The sequence below is a fragment of the Muntiacus reevesi genome, chromosome 9, assembly GCF_963930625.1.
Source record: "Muntiacus reevesi chromosome 9, mMunRee1.1, whole genome shotgun sequence".
Lineage (NCBI taxonomy): Eukaryota > Metazoa > Chordata > Mammalia > Artiodactyla > Cervidae > Muntiacus > Muntiacus reevesi.
The window spans coordinates 7,478,791-7,495,912 of record NC_089257.1 but is presented as its reverse complement, the minus strand read 5'-3'; the positions used below and the strand labels follow the sequence as shown (position 1 = coordinate 7,495,912).

Below are 17,122 nucleotides of genomic sequence, written 5' to 3'. Positions count from 1 at the left end.
GAGTATTTCATTCTGTGGCTTGAATTCACATTTCTCTCAATGTCATACATTAGCCATTCATAGAAAAAAAATGATTATGGAGATACACCAAAGATAAAATCATTGGAAATATTTATTGAGCCTCTAATATATATTGGCTAACTCACACCTCTTATCTAATTAATTCTCACAACAGATGTGGGGGTGGACATGCTCATCAACAAAGTGCTCATCTGCTGGCAGTATGATAATCTAAGAAAAATCAGCAGATGTCAAATTCTGGAGAAGATCTGACAGATGCAGATCCAGGAGAAGTGTCTAGAATTTAAAATTAAGCATGTACAGGCATTTCTTAATATTCTAGGCAGAATGTAAGATGGTCTTTCTTTCCTTGAGAAATTTAAATTCATGAAGATTAAGGGTGTATAAATTTACTTTGGCATAGATTGAAATCTGAAATATTGGAGTCAACGAAGCTCTCTGTTCCGAGTATTAACAGTGTCATATATTTACTGAACATGCATAAATTATCAGGAACTATGGTAACTGTGTAACATTTTACCAAGTATATTGCTAAGTAAGATATATGCTGTTTTAGATCTTGACTCTACCACTTACTAAGACCATCTTGCACTCATTTTTAATTTTTCTAAAACTCAATTTCCCCATTTGTAAGCTAAGTTTACTACTAATATTTATTAGAGTTATAGAGATGGTTGAAAAATTTGTTTACACAATGTTTAGAAGAAAGTTAGGCACATGATAATGTGAAATTGTAAACTAATAAAAGAATTATGAGACTGTTGTTAGTGTAATTAAATAACATATTGAGGCCATATACTCACTCTTAGCAAAGCCAGAATATAAACCCAAGCAATTTCACTTCCTCAATTTTAATGTTTTCCTAAACTTTACCTTTAATAATAGTGGAGAACCCCAGGGTTGTGTAAAATCTTAACTGAAGAATATATTATTAAATTGTCAAGACTATATTCATCATTTGGTATATATATCAAATTGAATTTAGATTGTTTCATTTGCTTACTGTTTTATTTTTTTTTCAAAGTTTCTATCTATTTTAAAATTTGAATCCCATAATTCTCTGAATTATTTAGGGAAGAAGCTATTTCTCTACACTTTAGATACAGAAAAATGTTACAGGAAATGCAGTTAAGAGTTCACACTTGAAACTGATGACTGTGTCAACAATAAAAGCTAGAGATCTCCCAGTAAAATTGAGAAGCTAGAAATCTAAACACTAGTTTAAGCATTATGGGATACAACTGTAGGGGAAGTTAGCAAAAAGAGAAAACTACCAAGAAAGGAATTAAAGAAATGTTTGTGGCCTTGAGAATTGAGAAAATTTGAGACCAAACACATGTTTAACAAAACTCTTTGATTAGAAAGTAAAATTTAATTAGAAGAAACATTAATACTGTATGAAATGGAGACAGAACAGTTGGCTTTGGTAAATTATTGTAAAAGCTTTAGTTTCTTTATAGGCTTAATTTATTTAGGTATAAACTAAAATGTTCCTGTTTAATTTGGGGGTGGGAAAAATTTTAAACTGGTTGTTTTTTTCCATGCCCATAATTATTATTATTATTTTTTTAAATATTAGTCTGTCTTTATGTATTTTATTTTTTTTTCATTCATTTTTATTAGTTGGAGGCTAATTACTTTATAATACTGTAGTGGATTTTGTCATACATTGACATGAATCAGCCATGGATTTGCATGTGTTCCCCATCCCGATCCCCCCTCCCACCTCCCTCTCCACCTGATCCCTCTGGGTCTTCCCAGTGCACCAGCCCCAAGCACTTGTCTCATGCATCCAACCTGGGCTGGTGATCTGTTTCACTATAGACAATATACATGTTTCGATGCTGTTCTCTCGAAACACCCCACCCTCGCCTTCTCCCACAGAGTCCAAAAGTTTGTTCTGTACATCTGTGTCTCTTTTTCTGTTTTGCATATAGGGTTATCATTGCCATCTTTCTAAATTCCATACATATGTGTTAGTATACTGTATTGGTCTTTATCTTTCTGGCTTACTTCACTCTGTATAATGGGCTCCAGTTTCATCCATATCATTAGAACTGATTCAAATGAATTCTTTTTAACGGCTGAGTAATATTCCATGGTGTATAAGTACCATAGCTTCCTTATCCATTCGTCTGCTGATGGGCATCTAGGTTGCTTCCATGTCCTGGCTATTATGAACAGTGCTGCGATGAACATTGGGGTGCACGTGTCTCTTTCAGATCTGGTTTCCTCAGTGTGTATGCCCAGAAGTGGGATTGCTGGGTCATATGGCAGTTCTATTTCCAGTTTTTTAAGGAATCTCCACACTGTTCTCCATAGAGTCCATGCCCATAATTAAAATAATGGCTTTGTTTATGTCTATTCAAATGAACAAGTGATTGCTTCAAGTTGACCAAATCAGTATTTTAAATATCATTTTAGATTAACCTTTATATAGGGGAGAGAGAGAGAGAGATGAGGAAATATTTCTATGATATAACTGGAGGCATGAAACCTTACTTTTCCATAGCTACACTGCAAACTAATTTTAAATCTTAAAATTTTACCATAGATATAATTTAATTGTTTTAAGGCTTCATTGCAAAGCACTTTTCTTTTTGGATGTGACAGAATTAATTTTGTCATTAAAGAGAGTGATAAGAAGAGAATTTATATATTAACTGATTAAATATAGCTACAAGATTAGGGCAGAAGATATGTAACAAACTTTAAAGAAAGGTTTTAATTACTTTTAATTACTTATAATGTATTTTGGGATCAACATTGATAGTAAGAACACTTGGCATATGTAGTTACCAGTTCTATGTAATATTTGTCATTAGTGTTGAGACACAAACTACATTCTTAGAGGCTATGGTCAACCCCAAGTGAATTGTTTGTATTTCCATATGTCAAATCCATATGATTTAACAGATTGTTTATGAAATGTTTCAAGCTACCTTTATTCATATTTTGTATATTTCCCATAAGTTTTTAAGTAAAATCCTGTCTATTTAGAATAAGAGGATTTGTCTAGGATATCTCAACATTTTCTTCCAGTTTAAAATAATTGTATGGCTTTAAACCTTCAATTTCTATATGAAAGTTATATTTAGTTAACTTTATTATTGACAGTCACTGGTAACACAAGAATACATATAATAAAAATATCAATCAATAATTCCATGGCTAATAAAACAATGACTATTTATTGATTTGAGTATTTTGTGATAAAATATAAAATATTTCACCATTTTACAAATGTTGTTCAGTCCCTAAGTCGTGTCTGACTCTTTGCGACCCCATGGACTGCAGCACGCCAGGCTCCCCTGTCCTTCACCATCTTCTGGAGTTTGCTCAAATTCATGTCCATTGAGTTGGTGATGCTATCTAACCATCTCATCCTCATCCACCCACCCTCTTCTCCTTTTGCCTTCAATCTTTCCCAGCAACAAGGTCTTTTTCAATGAGAGGTAGCCTAAATCTAGAGGAATAAAGTGTTTTGTACCGACTTCACACACTGCAGTGTAATTGATAACGGATTCTAGACCCCAAATGTTTGTCCTCAGCAAGCCTTTCCCACACACCTCCCATGCACTTTTTCTCTGAACTATTCAGTGTAAACTTTTTACACGTGGGTTCTGGAAAAGTCTTAGATTGGACAAATAAGGAAGAGAAAGTCGTACTCCAATTCTAACCACTGAGAAAAATATTGACTCTTAAAGTATGATTCAGTAAGTAAAGGGCAAAGTCATGAAGGTAAAATTTCCTTGTTTCTCTGTTTTTAGTTTTAGCTACCATTCTATTCTGTGGTTGATTTAGTATATGGTTTTTATTAATGTGCCAGAAATAAACATACTTCTGTTATAAAATGTTAGAACTTTACCATCTTAAGTCAGTAATAAAAATATAACTAAGGAATCAAAATTTTTCAAACCAATTGCATTGGCTTCTTGCATAGCTTTCATCTTCCTCTTTGTAAATATACATGTATCATTATATACATAAATATTTAATTTTATATTCTACCTCATGTTAAAATTATTTTGAAGCAGGATATTTTCTACTAGTGCATATTTTTAGGTTTTATACTTTCTTCTATATCATTAAAGGTAAACTTTGTAATACTTATGCTTAATTGTGTCTTTAACAAATTTGAGTTTGTAGACATACAGAGCAATGTTTCTTTTCAAGAACTTGTATTTTTTTTAGAAGTGGGAAATATTTCACAACTAATCATTATTTTTAAATAATTTGACTGATTGATCAAATATATTTATATTTCTTGTTTATTTTGAACCTAATGCTCTTAAAGATGGACTTGTGAAAATCATGAAACTAATCAGAAACAAAGAATACTATGAAATTTTCATTTTGTGAGGCTGGAATTGTGTTCATTAAACACAGTTTCATGCTATTAGTGTGCTTTAATTAATTTTTATTGGACTAGAGTTGATTTACAATGTTGTGTTTACTTTCTGCTGGACAGCAAAGTGAATCAGTTATACACATAGATAGATCCATTCTTCTTTTAGATTATTTTCCCAATGGGTCATTATAGAGTACTGAGCAGAATTCCCTGTGTTATAGAGCAGACCCTTTTTAGTATCCATTTTATTTATAGTAGGGTGTTTATGTCAATTTTAGTCTCCCAGTTTATGTCTCCCTCCTTTCCCCTTGGTAACCATAAGTTCCTTTTATCTACATCTAAAACTCTATTTTCATTTTTGCAAATAACAGAAATAGCAGACATTAGTGTTATCATAGGTTTTCTCCTTGAATATTTCTGATATCAACTTATGCACTATGTCCTTTCAGGGAACTGTTCTGCCTTTTCACTGCACTGGATCATGGAAAATAGAAATAATGTCACTGTGTTTATTCTCTTGGGACTATCTCAAAATAAGAACATTGAAATCTTCTGCTTTGTCTTATTTTTGTTTTGCTACATTGCTATTTGGATGGGAAATTTGCTCATAATGATTTCTATTGTATGCAGTCCTCTCATTGACCAACCTATGTATTTCTTCCTTAATTACCTCTCCCTCTCTGACCTTTGCTACACATCGACGGTGACACCCAAACTAATGACTGATTTATTGGCAGAAAGGAAGACCATTTCTTATAGTAACTGCATGACACAACTTTTTATCCTTCACTTCCTTGGAGCCATCGAGATTTTTATCCTCACAGGAATGGCCTATGACCGCTATGTGGCCATCTGCAAACCTCTGCACTACACCATCATCATGAGCAGACCAAAGTGTAACACAATCATCATCGCCTGCTGTACTGGGGGACTTATACACTCCGCCAGTCAGTTTCTCCTCACCATCTTTTTACCCTTCTGTGGCCCCAATGAGATTGATCACTACTTCTGTGATGTATATCCTTTGCTGAAATTGGCTTGCATGGATACATACAGGATTGGTCTCCTGGTAGTTGTTATTTCAGGTCTGATTGCCTTGGTGACTTTTGTGATTTTGATGGCTTCTTATTTTCTGATATTACACACAGTCAGGGATTACCCTGCAGAGAGCCACACCAAAGCTCTTTCCACTTGCAGTTCTCACATCACCGTTGTGGTCCTATTCTTCGTGCCTGTCCTCTTTATCTACATTCGACCAGCTGAAACTTTTCCGGAAGACAAAGTGTTTGCTCTTTTCTACACCATCATTGCCCCCATGTTCAACCCTCTGATCTATACATTGAGAAACTTGGAGATGAAGAATGCTGTGAAGAAAGTGTGGTATCATCAATTTCTTAAGAAAGGGCAGTAACCTGCATGAAAAAATATTTCAGAAAGTCACTTTAGGGCTAGAAATATCATGAGCCCTGAAAATAGTACGTATGGGATGATATATAAGGAGTTTACAATGATTGCAAACCTGGCTACAGACTCTTCAGCATTTTCTCAGGTCTCTCCTGGTTGGGAAATTTAGTTTTTTTCATGTTTATTTTCCCTCTTTTCTCTTCTCATACCTGCCTCAAGAATTCCTTAATTTGACATTGTATTTTGACTGTGCAATAAAATATTTTATTTCTTCCTATATATATGTATGAAAGTTTCTCTTTTTTTCTTTTGAAATGCTTAATTTTATAAGAAATGGTAGGTGGAGAATAGTGGGAAGTGGATATATTGATAAGTTTTATTTAAATTTACTAGATTTGAGTAAAATAATTATGTCAGTTCTTTAAGTGAAAGTGCTAGTTAGTCATGTCTAACTCTTTGCAAACTCATAGACTGTAACCTGCCATATTCCTCTGTCCATGAAATTCTCCAGGACAGAATACTGGGGTGGGCAACCATTCCCTTCTCCAGGAGATACTGTCCACTCAGAGATCTAACATGAGTCTCCCATTTTGCATGCAGATTCTTTACCATCTGAGCTAACAGGTAAGCCCCCTTAAAATATCAGATCAATATTAAATAAGCATCCTTAATTACTGAAACATAAATTCTCTACTAGCATATAGCCAATTCTCTAATTCTTTCCTTTGAATTGCCAATCTTATTCTGGGGTGCTCTTAATGACATAAACTAATAGGAAGTCATCTAATAGAGGACAAATATTGTTAGATTTTACTTCCAGTTTCTCAGAGGAGAGCATTTAAAGGTGGATTTTTGAGTTCAAGCTAATAGGTAAATGAGTGTAACATTTAACTCCTTTGGCTACTTAGAGTTTATTACCACTCTTCTACATGAAATTTGAATCTCTTTATAAAAAACAATAACATCTTTGTTTTTGCCAAATAAGATGCTTCTGCAAAGATAATCTCCCTCTTTCTCATAGTCTCCCTCTTTCTCTCCCAAAAAGGAAATGTAAATCCTAAACCTTCTGGACAATGTTAGTTCCTCTTCTAGTTCAGGTTGCAATCTTTCTTGAATAATTTGTCACAATAAGAAGAGATTGTAAAATTAATACTCAAAACTTAAAAAGGAAAAGATAGTAAGTAATTAAATGTATGAAAAGTACACAATGCTAAATTAGTCTTTGTTTCTGTGATTGGGATCAGAAATTTAGATATACTGAGGATGGTTTATCTAAGTTCCATGATGTCTGGGGTCGAAGTTTAGATAATTCAAAAGTTGGGAGGGAGCTAGAAGAGGGGAAATATGTATATCTACAGCTGATTCACAATGAGATTTGATAGAAAACAGCAAAATTCTGCACAGCAATTATCCTTCAGTAAAAAATAAATTTAAAAAATGTTCATTAACTAGAAGCTGAAATTTTTTAATACCTTGAATTTCATGCCTGGAAGTTGAGGTTGGCTGTGAACTTGGACCTCAGCTGAGCTGCTGGCCATAAAACTCTGCATCTGTCCTGTATGTGTGGGTTTTCAATGGACTAATTTGGGCTTCTGTATAGTATGGAAACTGTGAAAAAATATATCTCATTTTCACACCTTCCATGCTATGCTTTCTAAATAGTTAAATGTCCAGTGAAACCATTAGCAAATGCCATGTTTAGAAACAGTCCTACACATCTAGACATCCCATTGCCTATACAAACTAGACAATAAAATGCATTGGCTGAGGTTTTGACTACTGAGAAGAATTTCTTCACTGTTATCCTTTTGGGAATATTCATGTTTGAGGCTGTAATGCTATAACATTCCATGTTGAGTCAGTCCCAGATTTTCTGGTAGAACTAAATGCAAACAGATGCAATCATGTGTTTCCTCCTTGGCCAACTCACCATAAGATCACAGTAGTTGACTGAGGGAAAAGAGACAATTTGGCAAGGGTTTCATGAACATTTCTTGAGCGTACAAGACATGTTCGAAACTAACCTCTTAGATATCATTCTCACTGAGCTTCTTCATGGTGGAAAATTTACCACTTTGTTTTTCACTTCAGTTCAGTTCAGTTCAGTCGCTCAGCTGTGTCTGACTCTTTGCAACCCCATGGACTGCAGCATGCCAGGCTTCTCTGTCCATCACCAACTCCCAGAGATTGCTCAAACTCATGCTCATCAAGTCAGTGATGCCATTCAACCATCTCATCCTCTGTGGTCCCCTTATCCTGCTACCTTCAATCCTTCCTAGCATCAGGATCTTTTCCAATGAGTCAGTTCTTCGCATCAGATGGCCAAAGTACTGGAGTTCCAGCTTCAATGTATGTCCTTCCAAAAAATATTTCAGGAATCATTTCCTTTAGGATTGACTGGTTTGATCTCCTTGTAGTATAAGGGACTCTCAAGAGTCTTCTCCAATACCACAGTTCAAAAATATCAATTCTTCGACACACAGCTTTCTTTATGGTCCAACTCTCACATCTATACATGACTACTGGAAAAAGCATAGCTTTGACTAGATGCACCTTTGTTGACAAAGTAATATCTCTGCTTTTTAATATGCTGTCTAGGTTGGTCATAGCTTTTCTTTCAATTTCATGGCTGCAGTCACTATCTGCAGTGATTTTGAAGCTCAAAAAAATAAAGTCTCTCACTGTTTTTATTGTTTTCCCATCTACTTGCCATGAAGTGATGGGATCGGATGCCTTGATCACAGTTTTTTGAATGTTGAGTTTTAACCCAACTTTTTCATTCTCCTGTTTCACTTTCATCAAGAGGCTCTTTAGTTCTTCTTCGCTTTCTGCCATATAAGTGGTGTCATTTGCATATCTGAGGTTATTGATATTTCTTCCCAACAATCTTGATTCCAGCTTGTGTTTCATCCAGCCTGGTTTATCGCATGATGTACTGTGCATGTAAGTTAAATAAGTAGGTGAATCTGAAGCAGGAGGTGCAGTTGAAGTCATCATCTAGATAATTTATGAACATCCATTGTCAATGTTCAAGGTATATCTATCCGCAAGCTAAACAAGTAATTTGAGAAGTACTTGTAATAGCAATTAATGCCCCCTATTGTTTATGTTTTGTTTTTGTTGTTGCTATTATGATGACCTTAAGATATGCATGTCCATCAGAGATACAGTGTTATTTTGGCTACATAGTAATGACACAGAAATTATATTCCATGGGCTTACATTTGGGCATAATAAGAATCAAAAATCCAATGAAAGGATCACATGTAAATCCATGGCTGATTCATGTCAATGTATGGCAAAAACCACTACAATATTGTAAAGTAATTAACCTCCAACTAATAAAAATAAATGGGAAAAAAAGAGTGTCTATTTTAGCTGTGCATTTAAGAACTGTAAAAACAGAAATAATGTGAACTTTTGTTCCCCTGAAGACCAGTATAAGATGGCCTGGGACCACTATCTCCAGCAGTGAAGTGCTTTCACTTGAGGTCAGCTGCTTCAGAATCCCATGATTCTTATTGAAAGAAAGAAGCATATTTCTTGGGACTTACTGAGAAAAAAAAATCTTCTTTTAAATAATAAATAGGATTCACATGTGACAAATTTCTATAGCAATGACAGAAATTAAAATTTCCAAAATTTCAGGAGGGGAAAACAAACAAATTTATTCTTAAAAGACAAGAAAAGAGGACAGATTAAAAATAAAAATATATTAAAAATATAAAGCAGATATAGAACTATAGAAATGAATCCATGAAGATATGTCAGACTGTTTGATTTAATTTATTGAGCTAAAAGATAATAATTATCAGACTAGACTTTTAAATATAGTCATATATTTTAAATGGACTTCCCTCTTAACTCAGTCCATAAAGAATCTACCTGCAATGCAGGAGATCCAGCTTCAATTCCTGGGTCAGAAAGATCCCCTGGAGAAGGAAATGGCAACCCATTCCAGTATTCTTGTCTGGAAAATCCCATGGAGAGAGGAGACTGGCTGGTTACAGTCCATGGGGTTGCAAGAGTTGGACACAACTTAGCAACTAAACCACCACCAACGTTTGAAAGAGATTAACCTAAACAATAGAGATGCAAAGTGGCTAAAAGCAAGGGAGAAGGTTGAGTGGGTAAGTAGTAATGAAAAGAAAGGCAGTGTTCACGTTAGTGTCAGAGCAAAATTAATAGAGAAAAGTATGTCGACAGTGTTAATGACATTTCATAACATCAAGAAACTACAAAAATTCTACGGAAATAGAAGTTTGTATCTTTTATGGAAATAGAGGTTTATAAACCTGATGAGATCTTATGGACAGCTACAGCTCACTTGAACCAGAGACTCTGGAATATGCATTCCATTTACACACACAGAGATTACTTTTTAAAATATCATATGTTGTGATACAAATTAATTTTCTTCAAATGCACATTACTTTGACCACCTCATCTGAAGTGTAACAATGCAGTTACATTTCTACTGCAATAAACACATATTTTAAACAAGTTGAAATTTAAACTATACAATAAAGCATCTAGTGAGGTTGGGAGGGGCTTTAGATTTGAAGCAACACAGAATATTTTTCATTCTATTTCCAAACAGTTTATTCCATAGTAAACCAAACTTCGAAACTGGGTCTGGAATTTCCCTGACAGTTCAGTAGACTCTGCCTTCCAGTGCAGGAAGTGTGGGTTCGATCCCTGGATTGGGGAGTTAAGATCCCACATGCCTCATGACCGAAAACCCAAAGCTTAAAACAGAAGCACAGAAGCAATATTGTAACAAATTCAATAAAGACTTTAAAAATGGTCCACATCAAAAAATAAAATAAAAAGCCTGTTTCTGATTTTCTTGGCCTTTGACTTCTTCAGTGTTTTCTAAGATTTCCTCTGTTCAGACATTATCTCTTAGTTTTGCTCAAATTTTGTTTCAGCATAAAGGACATGATTTAGAGTCTCAGGATTGAACACAAGTGGGCTTTCAGTTTGTAATCATATTCCTCAGAGTATAAGGAATTAATAGCTGTGACATAACTATTTTTTTAAGGACTTGGCCAGCTTTTCTTTGGGAAGCTGTCTCACCCTTACAAAAAGTGAGAAGGAGGTTGGGGGTTATAATCTCCAAGGTCATCTATTTAAACACCTCTTGGAAATCAAACAGAAGGCTTATGTGGTTCCATTCCCAGAACCACAGAGGAGATATAACTTTTGGTAGAAAGCAAAAGCACTATTCAACAAAAATGCCAATGATGATTCAGTTTTAAAAATCAAAATCATTTTTAGATCATCTAAAAATTTAGATAATTTTCGTTTCAAAAATCAGGAAAGTAATTCCTGTTTCTGTAAGGGCAGAAAAGTCCCAGAACCAGGATTCATGTGAGCTGATTTTAAGATAAAATTCAATAACTTCAGTAGTATGGTTAAGATTCTGACTGTGTTGAAAACATTGCGACCATTTACTCAGAGATAAAGGATTTTATCTAAAGAGATAATCACCTGGTAAGTAAAATTTCAATCAAGCTATAGTAAATAATAATTACTTTCAAACACAAAAGATAAATTTTGCATATACAATTTAAATTAAATTTTATCTATAAACATGCTGATTACATGTTAATTCCCCTTGTCATATGCCTCAACAGACGTCAACATTAATCAGATTTTTGGTATGATTTTGAGAAATTCATGGAGAAATGATAGCATTTGTGTCACATAGGGGTTATATTAAAGAAAAAAAGAAAAAACCTTATACTTAAGATGGAAGAGAAAAAAATATTAAAGAGAAAGAAGGGTACAGATAAAATTAGTTAAGGGAATGTACCGATATAGAGATTCATCACTCTTCTGCCTCCTTTGTTACTCTGCATAATACGTATTTAGTGAGTAATTAAAAAAGCAAAATGTTACAATATAGAAAACCTTAATACCAGAGGATCCTGAATGTCAAGGTAGAGCAAACTCAATCAGGATAATTGAGAATAGGATGAACAGTTACACAGAGAGCAAATAGAATTAGTTTAGCCAAGAATTGGTACAGGTCTTGAGAGAAACCTTTGAAGCTGTTGGGAAACATTAAGCTTATTCACAAATTTTTGTGTAAGACAACTTGGTTATAAAAGAAATAACAAAAACAAACGGACAAAATAACATGCCCCGAGAATCATAAGACTAGTTTGTACCCAACAACCAAATTAGCAATATCCGGATAGTGAAAGAAAATTAAAATAAACCTAAAAACAGTCTTTAGTATTTATCAGTATTTACCCAAATTGTTAAGTATTTGGCTTCCTTTTTTTTTTTTTTTTAAAGAGATAATAAAATGATCACTGGACACTTATTTAGATTAATTGTTCAATTCATATAAAAAACTAAGATCATGGCATCCGGTTCCATCACTTCATGGCAAATAGATGGGGAAACAGTGGAAACAGTGTCAGACTTTATTTGGGGGGCTCCAAAATCACTGCAGATGGTGACTGCAACCTTGAAATTAAAACAAGCTTACACCTTGGAAGGAAAGTTATGACCAACCTAGATAGCATATTTAAAAAAAGAGACATTACTTTGTCAACAAAGGTCAATCTGGTCAAGGCTATGGTTTTTCGAGTGGTCATGTATGGATGTGAGAGTTGGACTATAAAGAAAGCTGAGCGCAGAAGAATTGATGCTTTTGAACTGTGATGTTGGACAAGACTCTTGAGAGTCCCTTGGACTGCAAGGAGAACAACCAATCCGTCCTAAAGGAGATCAGTCCTGGGTTTTCATTGGAAGGATTGATGTTGAAGCTGAAACTCCAATACTTTGGCCACCTGATGCAAAGAGCTGACTCATTGGAAAAGACCCTGATGCTGGGAAAGATTGAGGGCAGGAGGATAAGGGGACGACAGAGGATGAGATGGTTGGATGGCATCACCGACTCAATGGACATGTGTTTGGGTGGACTCTGGGAGTTGGTGATGGACAGGGAGGCCTGGTGTGCTGCGGTTCATGTGGTTGCAAAGAGTTGGACACGACTGAGTGACTGAACTGAACTGATTGCACAGTATGTACCTGCTAATTCTACCTGCACTACCATGAAATATTTATATTTATACTAGAAATGCTCATATTAAAAAGGAGAAATATGTCATAAATAACGAATTTGTCTTAGCAGCAATGCTAGTCCTTGTAATTTATCATACAAAATGTTCTCTTTAAATCACATAAGTATGAAAATGAGGATCTTGTATATATAAAATCAGTAACTCTAATATTAAAAATGAAATTGGAAATAATGTGGCAGTGTTAGAAATGTAAGTTATACTTTAAATAGCATGATTATGAAGTATCTGATATTAAGTTGAAGGCTGTGAAGGACAGACATTTAAGGGAAAAAAAGGAAACTAATTAAGTGTTCTAATTATTTTCCCATTTTGTTAGGATAACATCTAGTTAACATGAGAGAGACAGATTTTCAAACTATCCTGCCTATGAATTAATGGAATGCTTCTATTCATTTTTTTTTTCAGTTAGAATATGCTTTCCTCCAGGATCGTATGAGCAAATTATCAAAATGATCTTAAATTATTGCACTAAAAATATGCTTATAAACTATAGAAGCATATTTGTTAATTAATTAGATATGAAAGTATCTACAACCTAGACTAAAGCTATTTAAGAAAGTAACTTTTATTTATTTTTCTGATTATAGAAATGCTAATAAGATGCATGATATTCTGAAAAATATTTTCTTGGGATATTTGTTTATGAAATTGTCATTATTTCTTAAAGAAATCATTGTAACCTAAAAGATAACAAAGTAGGGACATCATAATTAATCAACTTATAAAATATTCTATTATAAAAATTATTGAAGCCTAATCCCTATAAAGCAAGTGCCATTCACTTATATATTATTGTTATTAGTCATTTTGGCAACATTTGTTTCTCAATTTTATGTATAATTACTATTGTTTTTCCTATTAAATTAAAAGAAATGTCACAGCTACTTTTGCTTCACCTGATACAGTATTTTCTTTACTGTTTTTCTCCACAATGCTTGCAAATATATCAGACTGTTTCCAGAATCAGAGCTTCTTCTTGTTCAGTCGCTAAGCGTGTCTGAATCTTTGTGACTTCGTGGACTGTACCACGCCAGGCTTCCCTGGCATTTACTCAAATACATGTCCATTGAGTCAATGATGCCGTCCAACCATACCATTCTCTGTTACCCCCACCTCCCCCTACCCTGAATCTTTCCCAGCATCAGGGTCTTTTCCAGTGAGTCGGCTCTTCTAATCAGGTGGAAAAAATTTTGGAACTTCAGCTTCAGCATCAGTTCTTCCAATGAATAATCATGGTTCATTTCCTTTAGGATTGGCTTGTTTGTTCTCCTTGCTGTCCAGACTCTCAAGAGTCTTCTGCAACACCCCAGTTTGAAAGCCTCCATTCTTTGGCGCTCAGCCCTCTCTGTGGTCCAACTCTCACATCTGTACATGACTACTGGAAAAGTCATAGCTTTGACTATATGGACCTATGTTGATAAAGTGAAATCTCTTATGCTGTCTAGGTTTGCCATAGCTTTTCATCAGTCAGACAGACTAGTCACTTGTCTTGTGTGCAAGCAGCTCACTGATAAAGATAATAATGACTTAGTGCAACATTGTAAAAAATCACGTTCCACAAGAAAATACCAACATTTTACATAAAGACGGGGTTCTATCTGGCAATTGCACAGCTTACTCTACTCCCTTCACTTTAAGCATGCTTGTTTGAATCTCCGAAGCAAACAAGCCACTTCAGGAAAAGAAACGTGTCTTTCCTAAACTCACTTTTCATCCCATACATAAGATGACCGTGCATGTTCATTTATACTTAAGCAAGTGTATTTATTAACACTATTCTCTTTCACTCTAGAAAATAATCAGATCTGGTATATTATATGGCAAGATTTTCATACAAGGTTTAGAATTAACTGTTTAAAAGTGTAGTATAGGAAGCTGATTTACTCAATGGATGTATTTCTCCAACACTCACCCTGATTGACTCCATGCTTAGTCAATATTTCTCATTCTAACCTGTCTTTTTTTTTTCCAGGCAAACTCACTGAGTCTTCACTGCATTAAACCATGAAATATACCAATAACATCACTGAATTCATTCTCTTGGGACTTTCCCAGAATATGAAAATCAAACAAGTGTGCTTCCTACTCTTCTTATTTTGTTACATAGCTATTTGGATGGGAAACTTGCTCATCATGATTTCTATCACATGCAGTCAGCTAAATGATCAACCCATGTATTTCTTCCTTAATTATCTTGCTCTGTCAGATCTGTGTTATACGTCAACAGTGACACCCAAGTTAGTCACCGACTTGCTGGCAGAACGCAGCACAATTTCATACACTGCCTGCATGGTGCAGCTTTTTGCCATGCACTTCTTTGGGGGGATTGAAGTCTGTGTCCTCACCGTGATGGCCTATGACCGCTATGTGGCCATCTGCAGGCCCCTGCACTACGCCGTCATCATGAGCAGGCCCAGACGCTTTGCCATGGTCAGTGCTTGTTATGCTGGGGCATTTCTGCACTCCTTTGTCCAGGGTCTCCTCACCATTAACTTGCCATTCTGTGGCCCCAATGAAATAGACCACTATTTCTGTGACGTGTATCCTTTGCTGACACTGGCCTGCACAGACACCTACAGAGTTGGGATCCTAGTGGTGGCCAATGCAGGCATGATGGGGTTGGTGATCTTTGTGGTCGTGATGCTGTCCTACATTTTGATATTATACACCATCAAGGCTTACCCTACAGAAAGCCGGCACAAAGCTCTTTCCACCTGTAGTTCCCACATCACAGTTGTGGTTCTGTTCTTCGTGCCTGTTCTCTTCATTTACATTAGACCGGCCACAACGTTTCCAGAAGACAAGGTGTTTGCTCTCTTCTATACCATCATCGCTCCCATGTTCAACCCTCTGATTTACACTCTCAGAAATGCAGAGATGAAGAATGCCTTGAGGAAGGTGTGGTGCCAGAAACTATTTTTGATTGCAAGGCAAAGCATCTGAAATCACTTTGCTTCCTCATTACTCATCTTATTCAAGTGATATTTGCTGACTTTAGTTTAATAAACAATGGTCTTTGCTCTAGAAAAACTAAGCATAAACAATAGCATCAGTTGAAATCTTTTCTTCTATCAATCCATGTTTCTTATTAACATCTTCCCCTAGTAACAGGAGTCATCATTTTCTTGTTGAAGTGACACTTTGCTTTGATTTTTTTTTCTCTTTCCATAAGTTGCTAAATGGAGATTACCATTCCAATTTCCCCATACTTTAGCTCCATGAAACAAATCTCCAAGTATACATAAGCTACAATCATGTTGATCATCCCAGACAGAAAGTCCATAGAACCTTGCTATACCCTCTGCATTCTCATAAAAAAGGAGTATCAAAAATTAAAGTCTTATTTTTTATTCAGCTGAGGATGTCCCATATTCATTGCACTATTTGAAAAGCAAAATTTAGTTATGTAGGAACTGAACAACAAAAATATGATTTATGTGAGAATCCCTATATAAAAATTGGAACATGTTTCTAAAGTGATTTTAATGAAATCACCTTAAAATGACAAAAATTAATAATTATATAACCTTTTACCATAACAATATCTTCATATATATTTAAAAATTAGTTTGGAAATAAAAAGGGTAGCTATATGATTTATTGCTCAACTTGAGATAATTTGAGTGTAAAAAAGAGGAGTTCTGCTACTAGTTATGCTGAAATAATGGACATAAAATGGGATTGTATCAAGCAAGTAGGATGTCTACCTACTTTTCAATGTCTGAGATGTATGGATATTCTTCTAGTGAAAAGGTTAGTGGTAGGAACATTGCAGATCTGCATGTTATCTTAGTTGAAGTCAATGGGGTTTTGAAAACAGAAGTAAATGATAGTACTGAAACTATTCGATCTAGTGTATACTTTTGGTTTTCCATTACCATCGCATTGCTGTGCCCTCCTCCAGGGGATCTTCCCCACCCAGCGATCCAACCCAGGCCTCCTGCATCTCCTACATTGCAGGCATATTCTTTACTAGTGCCATCTGGGAAGCCCAAAGCAAAAGGTACACATTTTCACTTTCCATAGAATTTCTATACACTTTGATATCCCTAGATATATATAGAATCAAGAAGTATCTCTTTTCAATTAATTGAATTTTATTTTTTTTCTCAATTCTTTAGCAAAATAAAATTCATTGGACATCATGAAAATAACTCGAAGCGGAGGAATAATGTATTATGTTGCACATGTTTAGGGGCTTCCTAGGTGGAGCTGGTGGTAAAGAACCCACCTGCCAATGCAGCAA

The 17,122-nt window shown here is 35.1% G+C and overlaps 2 protein-coding genes across 2 annotated transcripts; both read left to right on the top strand.

Moving 5' to 3' along the window:
- Nucleotides 1-4,853: 4,853 nt before the first annotated feature.
- LOC136175435 (olfactory receptor 4P4-like) lies at nucleotides 4,854-5,783 on the top strand. Its single transcript, XM_065945728.1, has one exon. The coding sequence runs from the start codon at nucleotides 4,854-4,856 to the stop codon at nucleotides 5,781-5,783; it is 930 nt and encodes a 309-aa protein (XP_065801800.1).
- A 9,097-nt stretch (nucleotides 5,784-14,880) lies between these two features.
- Nucleotides 14,881-15,819, top strand: LOC136175434 (olfactory receptor 4P4-like). Its single transcript, XM_065945727.1, has one exon. It carries the CDS (start codon nucleotides 14,881-14,883, stop codon nucleotides 15,817-15,819), a length of 939 nt encoding a protein of 312 aa, XP_065801799.1.
- The last annotated feature ends 1,303 nt before the right edge of the window (nucleotides 15,820-17,122 follow it).